This window comes from Phyllopteryx taeniolatus, chromosome 9, assembly GCF_024500385.1.
Source record: "Phyllopteryx taeniolatus isolate TA_2022b chromosome 9, UOR_Ptae_1.2, whole genome shotgun sequence".
NCBI lineage: Eukaryota > Metazoa > Chordata > Actinopteri > Syngnathiformes > Syngnathidae > Phyllopteryx > Phyllopteryx taeniolatus.
The window spans coordinates 26823275-26838393 of NC_084510.1; the positions used below are offsets into that span (position 1 = coordinate 26823275).

Below are 15119 nucleotides of genomic sequence, written 5' to 3' on the forward strand. Positions count from 1 at the left end.
TGACAGACGCTTAAAAGCTCTGCAACATGAGTAGGGGCAACCGCTCGGGAATTCCATTTGGATGATAACGATCTGAGTGTTTGTCACTAACAGGGACACGATCCGCATTGATTCACTGTTTGGCGGAGTTTTAACAAGCTATGAGTGCGAACGACTTGAAGACTAAAAGAGGCATCCCTCGTTGTCTTCTAGAGTCAAGTCATGAATTGACACGCCAGGGGAAGTTCACTGGAAAACGAAACGCATAGCAAAAGAATGACGCCTATTCAACGTTCAAATACAATGACAGACTTCGTTTCTTTCTTTGTTTTTGAAGAATATCGCTAGCTCAAAGCTAATACACAATGAATGAAAAACACCATGGATGAACGAACGAAAATTCGCATGAAACTTATATCTCGAAAAAGAAGGAATATTGGAACACAAACGCTGGATAAACACATACAAACAGGCAATATAACAATACTCTCTGGCATATGTTCTTCAAATTCTGTGAGAAACGAATGAGAATAACAATACCCGATCGTGACTACTTTCTACTTTCTTTGTTACTGCAAGTGTGTATCTCATTGCGTGAATCACACTGCCCCTCCGAGGCCAAGACGTGCACAGCAGGGACAACGATTGTCCATAAAATGTAACCCCAGTTGCATCAAGAAGTTAAAAACTGTATTGCTGCACATGTGGAGAAAGCAAATGATGTTCCCACCATATACGAACGAAAAAATAACTCAATTGAACTTGAATTATTTTGCACTTTAAAAGTCTAATTCTATTGAGATTGTTTTTCATGGTTTTCTAATTTATGCTTGAGTTAATTTATTCAAATGTAGACTATGCTTATGTTTAAGTCAAGTAGTGGTGATGTGGCAATTTCGATATATATTTTTCTTATTGGTTTTATTGAAGTTCTTTTTCAGGATTTCCCAATATAATTTGTATTTATTTTATTCAATTGTAGTACATTCTTATTTTTAAAGATAGGTTAATAATGGGGCGGCACGGTGGCCGACTGGTTAGAGCGTCAGCCTCACAGTTCTGAGGTGCGGGGTTTAATCCCCGTCCCCGCCTGTGTGGAGTTTGCATGTTCTCCCCGTGCCTGCGTGGGTTTTCTCCGGGTACTCCGGTTTCCTCCCACATCCCAAAAACATGCATGAATTGGAGACTCTAAATTGCCCGTAGGCATGACTGTGAGTGCGAATGCTTGTTTGTTCCTATGTGCCCTGCGATTGGCTGGCAACCAGTTCAGGGTGTACCCCGCCTCCTGCCCGATGACAGCTGGGATAGGCTCCAGCACGCCCGCGACCCGAGTGAGGAGAAGCGGCTCAGAAAATGGATGGATGGGTTAATAATGGGTCAGTTTTTTCTCATACCTACTGTTGCTGATTATTGTTCTCTGTTTGAGTAATAGCACTTCATCAAGCCTTTTATAACATTCCTCACTAATAAATAAGTAAAGTTTGGAAGATTTTTGCAGATGTCAGATCGGACCGTTTTCCAGAATTCAAGGCTTCAATATTGGTACCGGATCAGAAGTGAAAAAGTTGGATCGGGACGTCCCTAGTAAATACCGAACAGTTTAACATTTGCGACTGTTGGCCCTTCCCATTTTCTGAGCTGATTGGGGAGGTAAAACCATTTTTAACGCGCCCCAATCTCAAGATATCCGAAAATCTTGCCTGACAATTGTTTTTTTTTTTTGGGAAATTCGACCCGACTATCGTTATCTGTGTATCCCGCTTGAAACACTGGAATTTTACCAAATATAAATGAGGATAAAAGGGCAAATCTCGTGTGGTACTGTCTGTGACGGTTCTCGGTCATTCAGGTCAGGAGAATCGGCAACAGTGGAATCGAGCCAAATAGACTGTGTTTGGTTGTTGGAGATGACATTTCAACTTTATTCCAAAAGGCTTCTTGGGTTCTAAATGTTGTCTAGTGATATACAGTACTATTCACGAAACAAAAAAACAACAACATATGAAGCAAAAGAAGACAAAGACGATTCTTCCTTTGCCAAATGCTTTAAATCTACTTAATAGACTGTGAATTGCTGGGAAGGGAAATCAATACAATCTTTTCTAAAGAAACCAACACTATCTCCTTCCTCTTCAAGGATCTAAGTCAGTAAGACTAGTTCTCTTTTCCGTGTAAATCATTATCTGGTGTTTTATAGGGTGCAGCGCTTTGAGCTTGTGAACTCATCATACAGAGTTCAATTAAGCACTCGCTTTTGAACGGTGTCGCTGCAGCATTGGAAAGATGTTTTTAGTTTCACACTCAAGCCCTGAGACGCCGCGTAAACTCCGCGATTGGTGTACCGCAGCTCACTTTGGCTTCTGACGATATCATGCCATTAAAAATACAAATAAACCCGCTCGGATATTCTTTACATCTCCTCTGCCAACTAAGTAGAGATCTGCAAAAGCCGAACATTTCTTTCTGTGATCTTGAGTAACCTCATTTGGGATGGAGAGTCAAATAGTGAATGATCCTGCATTGATCTCACGCCAGAAGACATTTAGGTTTTGCTTGTTCAGACCACGAGAAGAACTGATTGCCCTTACTTTGTTAACAAAATGGACCTTTTTCATCCATCTATTTTCAATAGCACTTGTCCTCATTACTCTGCAAAGGTTGAATCAAGGCAACGTGAGTGTTCTGGTTTGTTAAAGACGTTACACCTGTCATCCAAAAGCCTTCTTCAGTTCAAATTGTTTTAGGTGTGGCATCTCCCTATTTTTGCGTCAGTGCTTGTGTCCCCTGGGGTGGTCAACATAGAACTAAACATGACCTGAATAAATGAGAATCTACACAGACATGTTGTTCTCATGAGGGTCATGGGTGAACTGGAGCCTATTCTCAGCTGACTTATCTAAGGAAGAAAAAAAATAATACAAAAAAGACATTTTAAAGTCTTTCATGAACTGAACCTGCATGGTTTGATGAATGTGGCAAGACCCGGAAAAAAACCCAAACAAGCACAGGGAAAATATGCAAACTCCACACAGAAGGCCTGAGCTGAGATTTGACGCCGGAACCTCAGAGCTGTGAGTCAGGAGTGCAAAACACTACTTGCAATTTTTCCACAATTTTAAGCAGCCTCCGGGTGTCTTAATATCAAGTCTGTGACGCGCTGTTTAGTGGGCAGGAAAAAACCCAACAATTTGTATACAAGTCATTTAAAAAGTCCATTTTTCATAATATGTCCCAAGTAGAGGTGCGTAGGAACGCGCTACATTTACTCTTTTGGATCAATTGTACTTGTCAGAATATTTGAATGAAGCACTTTTTACTTTTACTCGAGTGTTTATGTTAATAAGAAACTGTGCTTTTACTGCGCTATAATACACGACAAGCCGTTCTCTACTTTCCATGCATCCATCCATTTTCTACCGCTTATCCGGGTCGGGTCGCGGGGGCAGTAGCTTTAGCAGGGACGCCCAGACTTCCCTCTCCCCAGCCACTTCATCCAGCTCTTCCGGGGGGGATCCCCAGGCGTTCCCAGGCCAGCCGAAAGACGTAGTCTCTCCGGCGTGTCCTGGGTCGTCCCCGGGGTCTCCTCCCGGTGGGACGTGCCCGGAACACCTCACCGGGGAGGCGTCCGGGAGGCATCCGAATCGGATGCCCCAGCCACCTCATCTGGCTCCTCTCGATGCGGAGGAGCAGCGACGCCACTCTGAGATCCTCCCGGATGACCGAGCTTCTCAGCCTATCTCTAAGGGAGAGCCCGGACACCCTGCGGAGGAAACTCATTTTCCGGGATCTCGTTCTTTCGGTCACGACCCACAGCTTGTGATCATAGGTGAGGGTAGGAACGTAGAACGAGCGCTAAATTGTGAGCTTCGCCTTTCGGCTTAGCACCTTTTATACCACAACGGACCGATACAAAGTCCGCATCACTGCAGACGCTGCACCGATCCGCCTGTCGATCTCCCGTTGCATTCTTCCCTCACTCGTGAACAAGACCCCAAGATACTTGAACTCCTCCACTTGGGGCAGGATCTCATCGCACGCCACCCTTTTCCGATTGAGGACCACGGTCTCAGATTTGGAGGTGCTGATTCTCATCCCAGCCGCTTCACACTCGCTTCTCTACTTTCATTTATCAATAATTGCGTGCGTACTTTTAAACTTTCGTTTCCGACTTCCGCATCGGGCGCCGTTGCTCCACTCCACCGTGATTACCACAGTGATGTTTGACCCAAGTTCATAAATCAAACGACACAAGAATGTCCGCATACAAAGACTTCTATCGGGCTTCACGGGTCAACCAAAGTGAGTCGTGACATCCGTACGCGACTCGTGTTTAAATTATAGACTACGAAAAACAACAGCTTTAACATGCAGTGTAGTTTTGACACTGCCCTTAACTTGGACATTTCAGCCCACTTCTAACTTGAGAAAACACCTTGTGGTAAGTTGCATGTTTTTGCTGTTGTTTTGACTGTGCATATGGCAACATTAGCACTATTTTAAGGTGACGTCTCTCTCTCTCTCTCTCTCTCTCTCTCTCTCTCTCTCTCTTGCATTCTCTCTCTCTCTCACTCACTCACACACACACACACACACACACAAACATAAACACACTTTATCAATAAGTATGGTCAGCAAACAGCTTCTTCATTCCATCATTTTAGTGGATACAGTAAATAATGTCTCTGTAAGGCCCTTTGCATGTGTTGTATTTTTTTTTCCCACTTAAAAATTTAAATGGTGGCAGGTGTGTGCAGACTCCCATTGAACATGAGTTTGAATGTCATCTGTTACTTCTGAACACCGCCACATGCCATTTATAAGAGGGAGTGCATCCTTGTGCAACCAGATTTATTTTGATTTATCTTATTTGAGCTTGAACCAGACCAGTTAAAACAGAACATCTCTTTTACAATGGTGACCTGGCCAAGAAGGCAGTTACCGTAATTTCTCGTGTATAATGGGCATTCCCCCCCCCCCCCCCCAAAAAACAAATTGTCAAAAATTAATAGTGCGCATTATACAATGGTATAGGGGCAAATGGAAAAAACCTTCACATTTTATAAATGTATGTCGCCATCTACTGGTTATGAAAAAGCTGTACACTTTCATTCCAAAATGCCACCGCCACCTACTGGTTATAAAAAAGGTGTATCCTACACTTTCATTCCAATATGACAGTGGAATGTATGACTGGATATATGTATAGTTGTGCTCATAAGTTTACATACCTTGGCAAAATTTGTGAAATATTGTTTTTTTAAATATGACTGACTGAACAACAGCCATCATTAATTTCTTTATGGTTATGATTTGTTTAATGATAATGCTTTTCTGAAATGCTTGACCATTTAATTTGAATCCAATTAAAATAAAATTAAATGTGTTTCGCCTGGTCCTTCATGTTTTCTTTAAAGCATTGTACCCATCTTACAAATTCTGCCTGGGTAATCAAACATACGAGCACAACTGTGTGTTTTCTAATTTACTAAATAAAAGCAGGGCTGTTAATTTCAAAATAAGAGCAAGTAAATTAAAAAAAGAATTACATGTTTAAATAAAGTGCTTAACTTCAGAATACATTTTCAGAAAAAACAAAACAAAATACAGATACTACTTTGTGTTTTGATCATATGGGTAGAAGCAAAATCATGCATTCTAAAAATGCATTATACATAGGTAGAAGGGTTTTCCAGAATTTTGAGGTCAACTTTGGGGGTGCGTATTATACACGAGAAATTACGGCAAACGTCAAGTCCAAGTCAATCACATTCAAGTTTATTTCAGTTGTTTATTTTTACCTCCCCTCTCAAAAAGATTGAGTTGTACAAATGTTATTGTTTTTTGACGTTCATGTTCTGATTTAAAAAATAAATCTAAAGTTAGTCACTAGTAACTCAGTACTTGGGTAGTTTTTTCACTGAGTACTTTCTTACTCTGCAACAGCACTCTTACTTGAGTACAAAGTTTGGCTACTCTCCCCACCTCTGGTCCCAAGTGCTGACAACCTTGAATAAAAAAACAACAACAATGCTTTAAGCTCACCCTTCACAATTATTTTCACTGTTGCAGGTCTAAACCAGCCAGTAGTTACAGATATTACGCATATTTTTGTCACAATTGCAAACAGTTTTTAGATGTCTTAATAGCAGTTCTGCTTGATAACATGAGAGCGCTTCTGTGTAGTCACTTGGAAATCGGTGGATCTTCCACCACCATAGCTTCACAGTCGTGGGGGAGATGATGCCAAACAAGTCTGCTTCAACATTTTGAAACAAACGTTCATGTGCAACATGCAGTGACTGCTGTGAAAAGATAGATTTGACAGACTGTATTTGGTGCTAAAATGTCAAACGGTTGGAAATGAAAAAGATAAAAAAAATCAAACAGAGACGATCCGTGTCCTTCTATTGGTAACTGCGGACCACAAATGTCCTGCCCAGTAAGGGTGGGAAAAAATGCCTCAATTTGACCGACCTGAGCCAATTTCAGAGTTTGGCTCCAATGTCATCCGAAATCAATAGAGCGTGTTTCTCAATAATCCTCAAAAGCTCGGTGATGATGGGTTTTTATAAAATTGCAACTTGCAAAGAGGTGACAAGTACCGTTTTGAACTTTGGCCCTCAGATATACAGGACCCAATTCAAAATCAATAATCTGCTTACTTCAACATGGGACAATAATTAATAATAGTCAATAACAATAGGCCTGAATTACTCTAGCAAGACTTCACCTTGGTCACTTGTTTTATGATCGATATTTCAGCCCTCCAACGAATATCATAAATACCAGGTCAAAAACTGAATACAGCAGAATACTTCCTGAGTCATAACAGATGATGTTATAAATGGATGGGTGCCGCCATTTCAATTCTGGGCTGGACTGTGCCGTTCAAAGTTTTTCAAAAAGATAATAAATGACTCGATATGCACCAAGTTTGAATTAGTTTGACCAACGTATCACCCCTCTACTAAGTTTTGTGGTAACGAAGAAACTAAGCGAATGATGATGTAATCGCTCACCTCGCACTTTGACGTTTTCATGTGTGTATTCAAATCATTGGCAAAAACATTACGGCACTGTTACGAACTAAGATTATACTGATAAATAATCAAACTGGGCTCTTGGAGTCTTATCGCACAAAAATCAACGCATCAATAATTCACTCTTGTACCTGTTCATACACTTTGAACTGGCAATTTTTGTATCTTGTAAAAAAAAAAAAAAAAAAAAATGAACTCACATCACCGTCCATGTTCTTTCTTCCGGAAATAATCAATTGTGGATTGCTTACATCTTCATTTGGATGAATCTAAGAAACGATGAGCCACAGAAACAGAAGATAATTATCACGTAATCTTCAAGGTCTTCTTTTCACGAGCACTATATCGGTCTGGTGTCAAACTCTCATTATCGACGTTCCATATGGTGTTACCTTTCTTCGAATCACAGCGTTAGCATGCCTCAAAACATTCAAAGGAACAATGCAAGGTGTTGTCTTCACTGCCGGTATATGAACAAAATTGAAGAACGTATGGTGTTACTTCGCAGTTAGAAAAGCTTCTGCTCCTTTTGGCAGTCTACAAAGATTTGGAGCCTCTATTTGGGGTTTTGCTCTCGCCTTATCCTCTAGATTGATTTTTACAACATGCTGTATTGTGAGAAAGTGTACATCACAACGCAAGTGCGCCATCGGAGTGTTTAGCATGCGCAAGCGTTCGTCAAACGTTCAAAGATTTGGCGTGATGTCTGTGTTTTGTCTCGAGGGACCTTGACTGTCTAGACGCCAAAGTGAGAATTTAAAGACGTTTTTTCAAGAAGGAGATGTGAGAAAGTTGCAAGACACTTTGCTATTCTCACTCCATCCCCACTATATGCACATTGTTGGGTGTAAATAAATACGTGAATCAGATGTGATATTTTCAGCACATAAAAATCGAGTTGGGCATCATGCCACGCAGCCTTAGATTTCGATCACCGTTGCGGCTATGAGAAGTAAAGTATCATTATGTGGCTAAACAACATCTCTCTCCGTTAGCTGCCGAACAAAACACGCCCTGTCCAGCACACATTAACGGATTCCCCGTTGCTGTGTTTGCATTAAAGGGGGCGTGTGCATCTCCCAGTCGGTAAAGATTCCCAGGGAACCCACGCAGGGCGAATTCGACAAGATCATCAGACGCCTACGTGAGAATCCCAACGCCAGAGTCGTCATCATTTTCGCCAACGAAGATGACATCAAGTAGGTGGCAAAATACATGGTCCGTTGTGCGATGAATTGCAGAATAAGCCAAAGTTGGCCGAGCCCTTATCCCCTGTTGAGGTCTACTTCATGTTCTCCCCTTTTGCAGGCGGTTGCTCCACGCTGCTAAAAAGGCTAACCAGACGGGTCATTTCATTTGGGTGGGCTCCGACAGCTGGGGCTCCAAGATTTCTCCTGTCCTGCACCAGGAGGAGATGGCGGAAGGGGCGGTCACCATCCTGCCCAAGCGCCAGTCCATCAAGGGTAAAGACAGTCCTAGGAATCGTACAGTGGATGCCGTATTCCCGCAAATAGTAGCCAGGGGGGCTTTATTTACTGCAGAGAAGCCTTTAATAGGAGTCTTAATGTAGCATCGAGAACCGAGGCAGAGGGCGTCGAACAAATAAGTCGTGTTGCTCCCGCAAATATGATCACAGACACACTCGATATTACGGAGCGACCACATGTCAGCGTCTACTGGAACGCTAAATAAAAGGGCTTTTGTGAAGAAATGCAGAAAATCGACGAGAAAAGAGGCAGACTGCATTGAAAAAAAATAAGTGTAGGTCTGCGAATATAAACTTGGTTGCACACCACATTGTGGAGCAACCACACTGGAACGCTTGAGTTGAAAACACAGTAAATATAAAGGACAAGTATGAAGAAATCCAGAGAAATGGCAAGAAGAGAGGCAGACCTCATTGAACAAATAAGCCGCAGAGTTACCCGGAGGATAAACGCAGTTGTGGAGCCGCCAAACGTCTAGTGGAAGATGTCATCATGGAAGTAAGATCCTTCTTAGCACTGCAAGCTAAGACTCTACACTTGAATTGACTTGTGATACTGTTTATCTGCTGCAGTTTGGGTGAGCAACAGAGTTCAAACATCCTCCGCGTTGAACCCTCCTATCGCCTGTTTTTTTTTCCTGATGGGGAACTGGAGGCATCCATTTTAGAGAGGCATTTATTTGTCTTAAGTGCGACTAATTGGGGCATGGCGTCTAACAGCCGGACGACTATTCGGGGAAATACGGTCATTTGCAAAATGACGGAAGGGATCCGAACCTTGCCGTCTTTCAATAGAGCAGCATTTAAGTGTCCACATATTCCCGAGTTGCTCTTTACGTAACGACCGACGCCGGTGAATGTGTCCAGGCTTCGATCGCTACTTCATCAGCCGTACGCTGGAGAACAACAGACGGAACATCTGGTTCGCCGAGTTCTGGGAGAACAACTTCAGTTGCAAGCTGAGCCGACACGCCCTGAAGAAAGGCTCCGGGCTCAAGAAGTGCACAAGTAAGTAGTAGTTAGATCTAGATGGGATACGCATCACCAGCATGTTGGTTACGCCTCAAACTGTAAATTCAGTCTTCACAGACAAAACCAAATGTGAAACTTTGTCAAATATTTAAGGTGGATTTATATAATTAGGCTGGGTAGGCTTCACATTGCATGGTTCCACGGACAATTTGGATTGCTCTTACTGCGTCGAGGCAGCGTACGGAATGGATCCATTCGGGACGGAATCGGGCCTGTTCCGCATGTGGATAAAAATCCCGTACATATTGTATCGACCAGATATACCCCGTCAATCATCGGAATGACACATGAATCTGCCCAAACTAGTCCAACCAAAATCTTAGTAACTATTGTGTTTTCTCATTGGTATTTTAGTAGGAAACCATACAAAAAAGTGTATTTTATGCGGCACTGAAATGGTTGTATTTTGGCATGAAATTGCTACAATTTCTCACAGTTATTTTGTACAACGTGTTCTCCCGCATATTCACCTATTCACTGATTTTTTTTTTGGGGGGGGGGGGGAACCTACCCTATCCACTGAAAAACTCACCTCTTGCTATTTATTTGTGTGTGGGGGGGGGGGATAATGGCTGACATTGACTAGTGGAATAATGTGGAGGTTATCCTCATTTAAATCAGTGGGGTAAAGTCAACACTACATAAGCTTTTATGTTTGTATTAGTTTACATCCATGTTGTTACTGCTCACTGTTGAAACTTTTGTAATTACTTACATGCAATTTAGCAGTTTTGCATGTGTTCACAACAGTAATAAGATATGTGTACCATCCAATGTAATAACCCTAACCCTCCCAAAAACAAATGAAATCCAGTTACAGGCAATGTATCGGAATTTTGGCACTTGGACGGGCAGGGGAAATCCACTTTTTTTTTTTTTTTAGAATTGCATAGCCTGATTTAAAGTCCAAAATCATTCACACGACGCAAAGTCAGAGTCTGCCGTTCAAGCTAAATGCCACTTCTGGAGGGAGCATGCGTGTACACACGCACGGCTGGGATTCGAGGCAGCGATCCTCATGCCGGGATGCGCCACTGAGCCACCGCGCCGCCCCGAGGCCATGCCGATGCACGCTCACTCGCTGCTTTCCATGCAGATCTATTTAATAGCAACAACGTGATGTCGGGTATACGCTGAGCTGAGTTTAACATGCTGTGCAAAAGCAACATGTTCATTTTTTTATGCATACTCTTAGTATAATACCAAATGTACACTTCATGTTGCTGTCAGAAACTTTATTTCAAGTTAAGCACAACATATACAGATAACTGGGTCAAAGTTGAGCATTTCCCCTCTCTTGCAATCAAATTCATTGGTAGCCGACTACAACAGATATTGTTACACATCTGGAGTGCTGAGTTAATCAGCTCGAGTGCACCACGAGCGATGAAGCAGTCAGCACACGCGACATTTTTCTTTCCTCGTTATGTGTGGGGTCTCTCACGTCTTAAAATTTGGTATTTGGGTTAGGAGTTGAACCGACTGGTCGATTCTACACTCCGCAATGACATTTGTAGCTTGCAGTCGATGAATCGTCAATCACATGTTTTTGGCATCCACAACACGGACGCCTCGCTGAAATCAAAAATCGGTCGGCGCAGCAAACTATCAGCGTTGCCTCAAGCATGTGGAAATATTTCACTAAAAATGAGATTGGCAGCACAGTCACTTGCAAAATGTGCAAGTGTATCCTCAAAATGTATCAAAAACACAAAACGGCGATCTGAAAAGGCACGAACAACGAACAGAATAAATGCTATTGCTAAGTATTCCCTCCTGTAATTTCTAAAAACTGGACATGATTAATATATACTGGAGTAAGTAGCTACCCTGAGTTAAGTTGCATTAGCGAGCTCAGGTTTGGAGGCGCGAGCAGCAAGGTGACAAATGGAAAAGAAATATCAATGACATCGATTAATAGGGCGGCACGGTGGGCGACTGGTCAGAGCGTCGGCCTCACAGTTCTGAGGACCCGGGTTCGATCCCCGGCCCCGCCTGTGTGGAGTTTGCATGTTCTCCCCGTGCCTGCGTGGCTTTTCTCCGGGCACTCCGGATTCCTCCCACGTCCCAAAAACATGCATTCATTGGAGACTCTCAATTGCCCGTAGGCGTGACTGTGAGTGCCAATGGTTGTTTGTTTCTCTGTGCCCTGCGATTGGCTGGCAACCAGTTGAGGGCGTACCCCGCCACCTGCCCGATGACAGCTGGGATAGGCTCCGGCACGCCCGCGACCCGCGTGAGGAAAATGGATGGACGGATGGATCAATTAATAGAAGTGGACTCGACTATCATCACCTTAGCGTCGCTTTCAAAAAATGTGAAGTCGTTCAACCTCAAATGTGCGTACGTCACACTCAAGTCTCTGTATTGCTACATATTTTACACTGAGAAAAACATCTAACTTCTAATCGTGGATTTATAGAAGGAAGTTGGTGGGGGGGGGTGTCAAACAAATCATCTCGGCTGTGTTAGTGTAAAGTCACTGATGGACTCCACGTGAAAAGCGTAAAATCAAACACTGAGGGTCTCCAGAGAGGGAACGCGACGGGGGTGCGGCTACCTCGCAGTGACCTATGCTGACCGGCCACGGGGAATCGGGGTGGGCTCCTCCGGTGATGCTGGCGATGCTCCATCAGCGACATCGTTCCGTTTCAACGACAGTATAGCCGACATGTCAAAGAAGTCGTGCTGAACCATGTGATTCGACCCAGACAATCTGTTAGAAAGGTAATAGTCATAGAGATTCAAACAGACTATATTCCACTGTTACTGTATATCATTATTGGAACTATCATGGTTTCTGCATTTATGAAGTCAAATGATCCTGAAAGTTCAAAATGAAAGTAGTTGCTTGAGTGTCCTATAAAGATTGGGAACGTTCCATCCATTTTTTGAACAGCGCTTTTCCTCGTTTGGGTCGCAGCTGACTGGGCGAGTGGTGGGGTCAATTCTGGATTGCTTGTCAGCCAATGGCAGGGTACAGACAGACACACAAAAAAAAACACACGCCCATTCACACCTACGGACCATTTAGAGCACAGGTGTCAAACTCAAGGCTCAGGGGCCAGCTGTGGCCCAATGGTTCAGATCATGGTTAATGGTTGAAGTCATCACCTGCCACCGTGGGAGACCCAGATTCAAGACCCCGACCAGACCACCCACCGACATGTCCTGGACTCACAGCTGTGGTGCCCTTGAGCAAGACAACTGCTCCCCGGGTGCTTAAGCTGTGTTCCACCAACAAGACTGCGCGTTCACATTTTGTGTGCATACATGCATGTTCATGACAATAAAGGCAATTCTTCTTCACATACGGCCCGTGAAAGCAAATCATGTGCATCGACGTCCGTGTTTCTTGCTAAAATCTGGACCAAATTCAATTCGAATTGTCATATGTCCTAAATAATGTTAAAATGAAAATAATGCAAGCATTTTTTTGTTACCGGTCCTCCTTTTCTGATGGTAACTGAACAACCTATTATCTTTGTGGAGTGAAAGGAGCTCGAGAATGAAGCTCCCCTGTCACTCGCCTCAGCCATTACAGCTATTTTAGCCTCAAACTCCATCCTAACCTTTGCTTCGCGGGGACGGCCAATCTCACAACAATTGTCGGAGGTTAAAGAGTGACAACGCTCCGTGGAGTGGAGAATCTTTGACATCTCTCTCCGCGGGGAAAAAAAACAAGAATAATCAGCATCCTGCTCAGCTCGTGAACAAAGGATAAGGAGTGCTTGAGCGACCGTCTAGACGTCCCCAAAAAGGAGACTTGTCTTTTATCTGCGTATGAAGGAGATGTCAAATTGATGTTGAAAGGGGAGGTAAGGCGCAGCATTCATGCTGCTTCTTTAAGATGTGAGAGAGTAAGCAGCAGGTAGCGCAAACGTTGCTCTGCTAAAAAAAAAAGAAAGCTAACAGCACTGGGAGGGGGCGGCCGCACTGGAGGACCAAAGCTACCCGAACATTACGGAATTATTTAATGGACTGACTTTGCATGACGAAATTAAATCGAGCCAAGAAAATGCACCAGCTGCGAGCTCGGCAGATGCTTGCGTAGGAAGGGGAGGTGCTGGGGGACCCGGCAGATTTAAAAAAAAAATCACAATCATTATTGAAAAAGCTTCTTTTTTTACTGACTTATCACTTAATCACACAGGACAATTTGTTTTGATCTTGATCTATCGCTTTAGCTACAGTTCTTGGTCAAGGAAATATATGACATTATAAATGAATATACAGTACTGTCATTGCTATAAGACAGTCATTCCTAAAAAAGTGCACTGTGAGAAATTATCCAATTTCACAGGTCCTAAAATGATTAGCATTTATGCCAGGTAAAACAATTGAATGCTCTTTCACCAGATGGCAAAAGGTATAATTAACCTCCGTATCCACCTGTTAGCATTTATAAAGATAAAGAACTCGCCATGGGCCCAGCAGGTTTAACATTTCGGCTGTTTTTTAGCATGATCAGGGAGGAATAGTCACTCTTAATACATCCCACACTGCAGGACGATCGCTAAACATTCGCTAATCTGACGTCAGCTGACTTTGATCGGAAAGCAGGGGATGCTAAAAAAATCGTCCCGACGGTCACTACGTGTGTATCCTGCTTAATTGGCTATTGCTCCGTTTCACATTTCCTAATCTGACATTTGCTGACTTTGTTCAGATCAGAATGCTCAAATCGAACCCAATCATCGGAATGTGTGTACCCCGCTTAACCCCTTAACCTGGTGAGCAAGCCGGCCTGCGAGGAACTCTTCTGTCTCCACTAACATCAGTTCTTTCTCTCATCCAATTGAATGCCTTTACGTTACAACTGAGCCGCTTTGGAAAGAATCTGGGAGTAGTGCCTTCAAATCAAAAATAGGAAACACTGCCTTTGAAGAAGACTTTGAAATCGGCGTCACTGGCCTTCAAAGGCAACCCCGAAAGAAATGATACCTTCATGAAAGCTCCAGAGTGAACAGAAGACGGCGACAACGTCAAGGAGCAAAGTTTCTTGAAACGTCGATACAAAGAGAAGCGCGGGTGGTCCGCCGAGGGGCCCGCCGGAGCCCCCGGTCCGTTGCTCTACCGCCCGCGGCCGTTCGCAGATTCCCCGAGGCCTCTTCTTCAAGTCGGCCAAACCATGTCCAATCGAATCCCCTGTGTCCCTTTAATTACTGCAGCCGTACCCTCCTGACGATCGTTTGAAAAGCTCACGGGATAATCGTTAGAATGGCCAAGAGATGAGACGTGGCCGAGATGGGCCGACTGGCGCTGATTTGGGGGCTCTCGCACCTTTCAGATTGAAGTGGGGATGAGAAATGGTGACGCTGGCTGAATGTTAACAACCCGATGTTAGAAAATGCTTGAATATGGACAGCCATAACCTCAACAACAGACTTATTGATCATATTTAATGACTCATTTGGACTATAATTGTTAGTGAACATTAACAATCAACATATCAAAGGTCACCGCAGCTAAAAGAAATATTGCGTTATTTTATTCATGTATGCAAGTCAAGGATCAGACACGCACAAAGACACAACAATATAACCACTTAACCTTAGTACCCTTGCGTATGAATTTGAAAG

The 15119-nt window shown here is 43.3% G+C and overlaps 1 protein-coding gene across 7 annotated transcripts in view; it reads left to right on the top strand.

Moving 5' to 3' along the window:
- Nucleotides 1-15119, top strand: part of LOC133483690 (metabotropic glutamate receptor 4-like) — a 157297-nt gene that overhangs the window by 102475 nt on the left and 39703 nt on the right. For all 7 annotated transcript variants that reach the window (XM_061785226.1, XM_061785220.1, XM_061785223.1 and 4 more), the window contains 3 exons: nucleotides 8083-8218; nucleotides 8328-8482; nucleotides 9373-9513. In XM_061785226.1, coding sequence (XP_061641210.1) covers nucleotides 8083-8218; nucleotides 8328-8482; nucleotides 9373-9513 — 432 coding nt within the window. The remainder of the gene's footprint in view (nucleotides 1-8082; nucleotides 8219-8327; nucleotides 8483-9372; nucleotides 9514-15119) is intronic.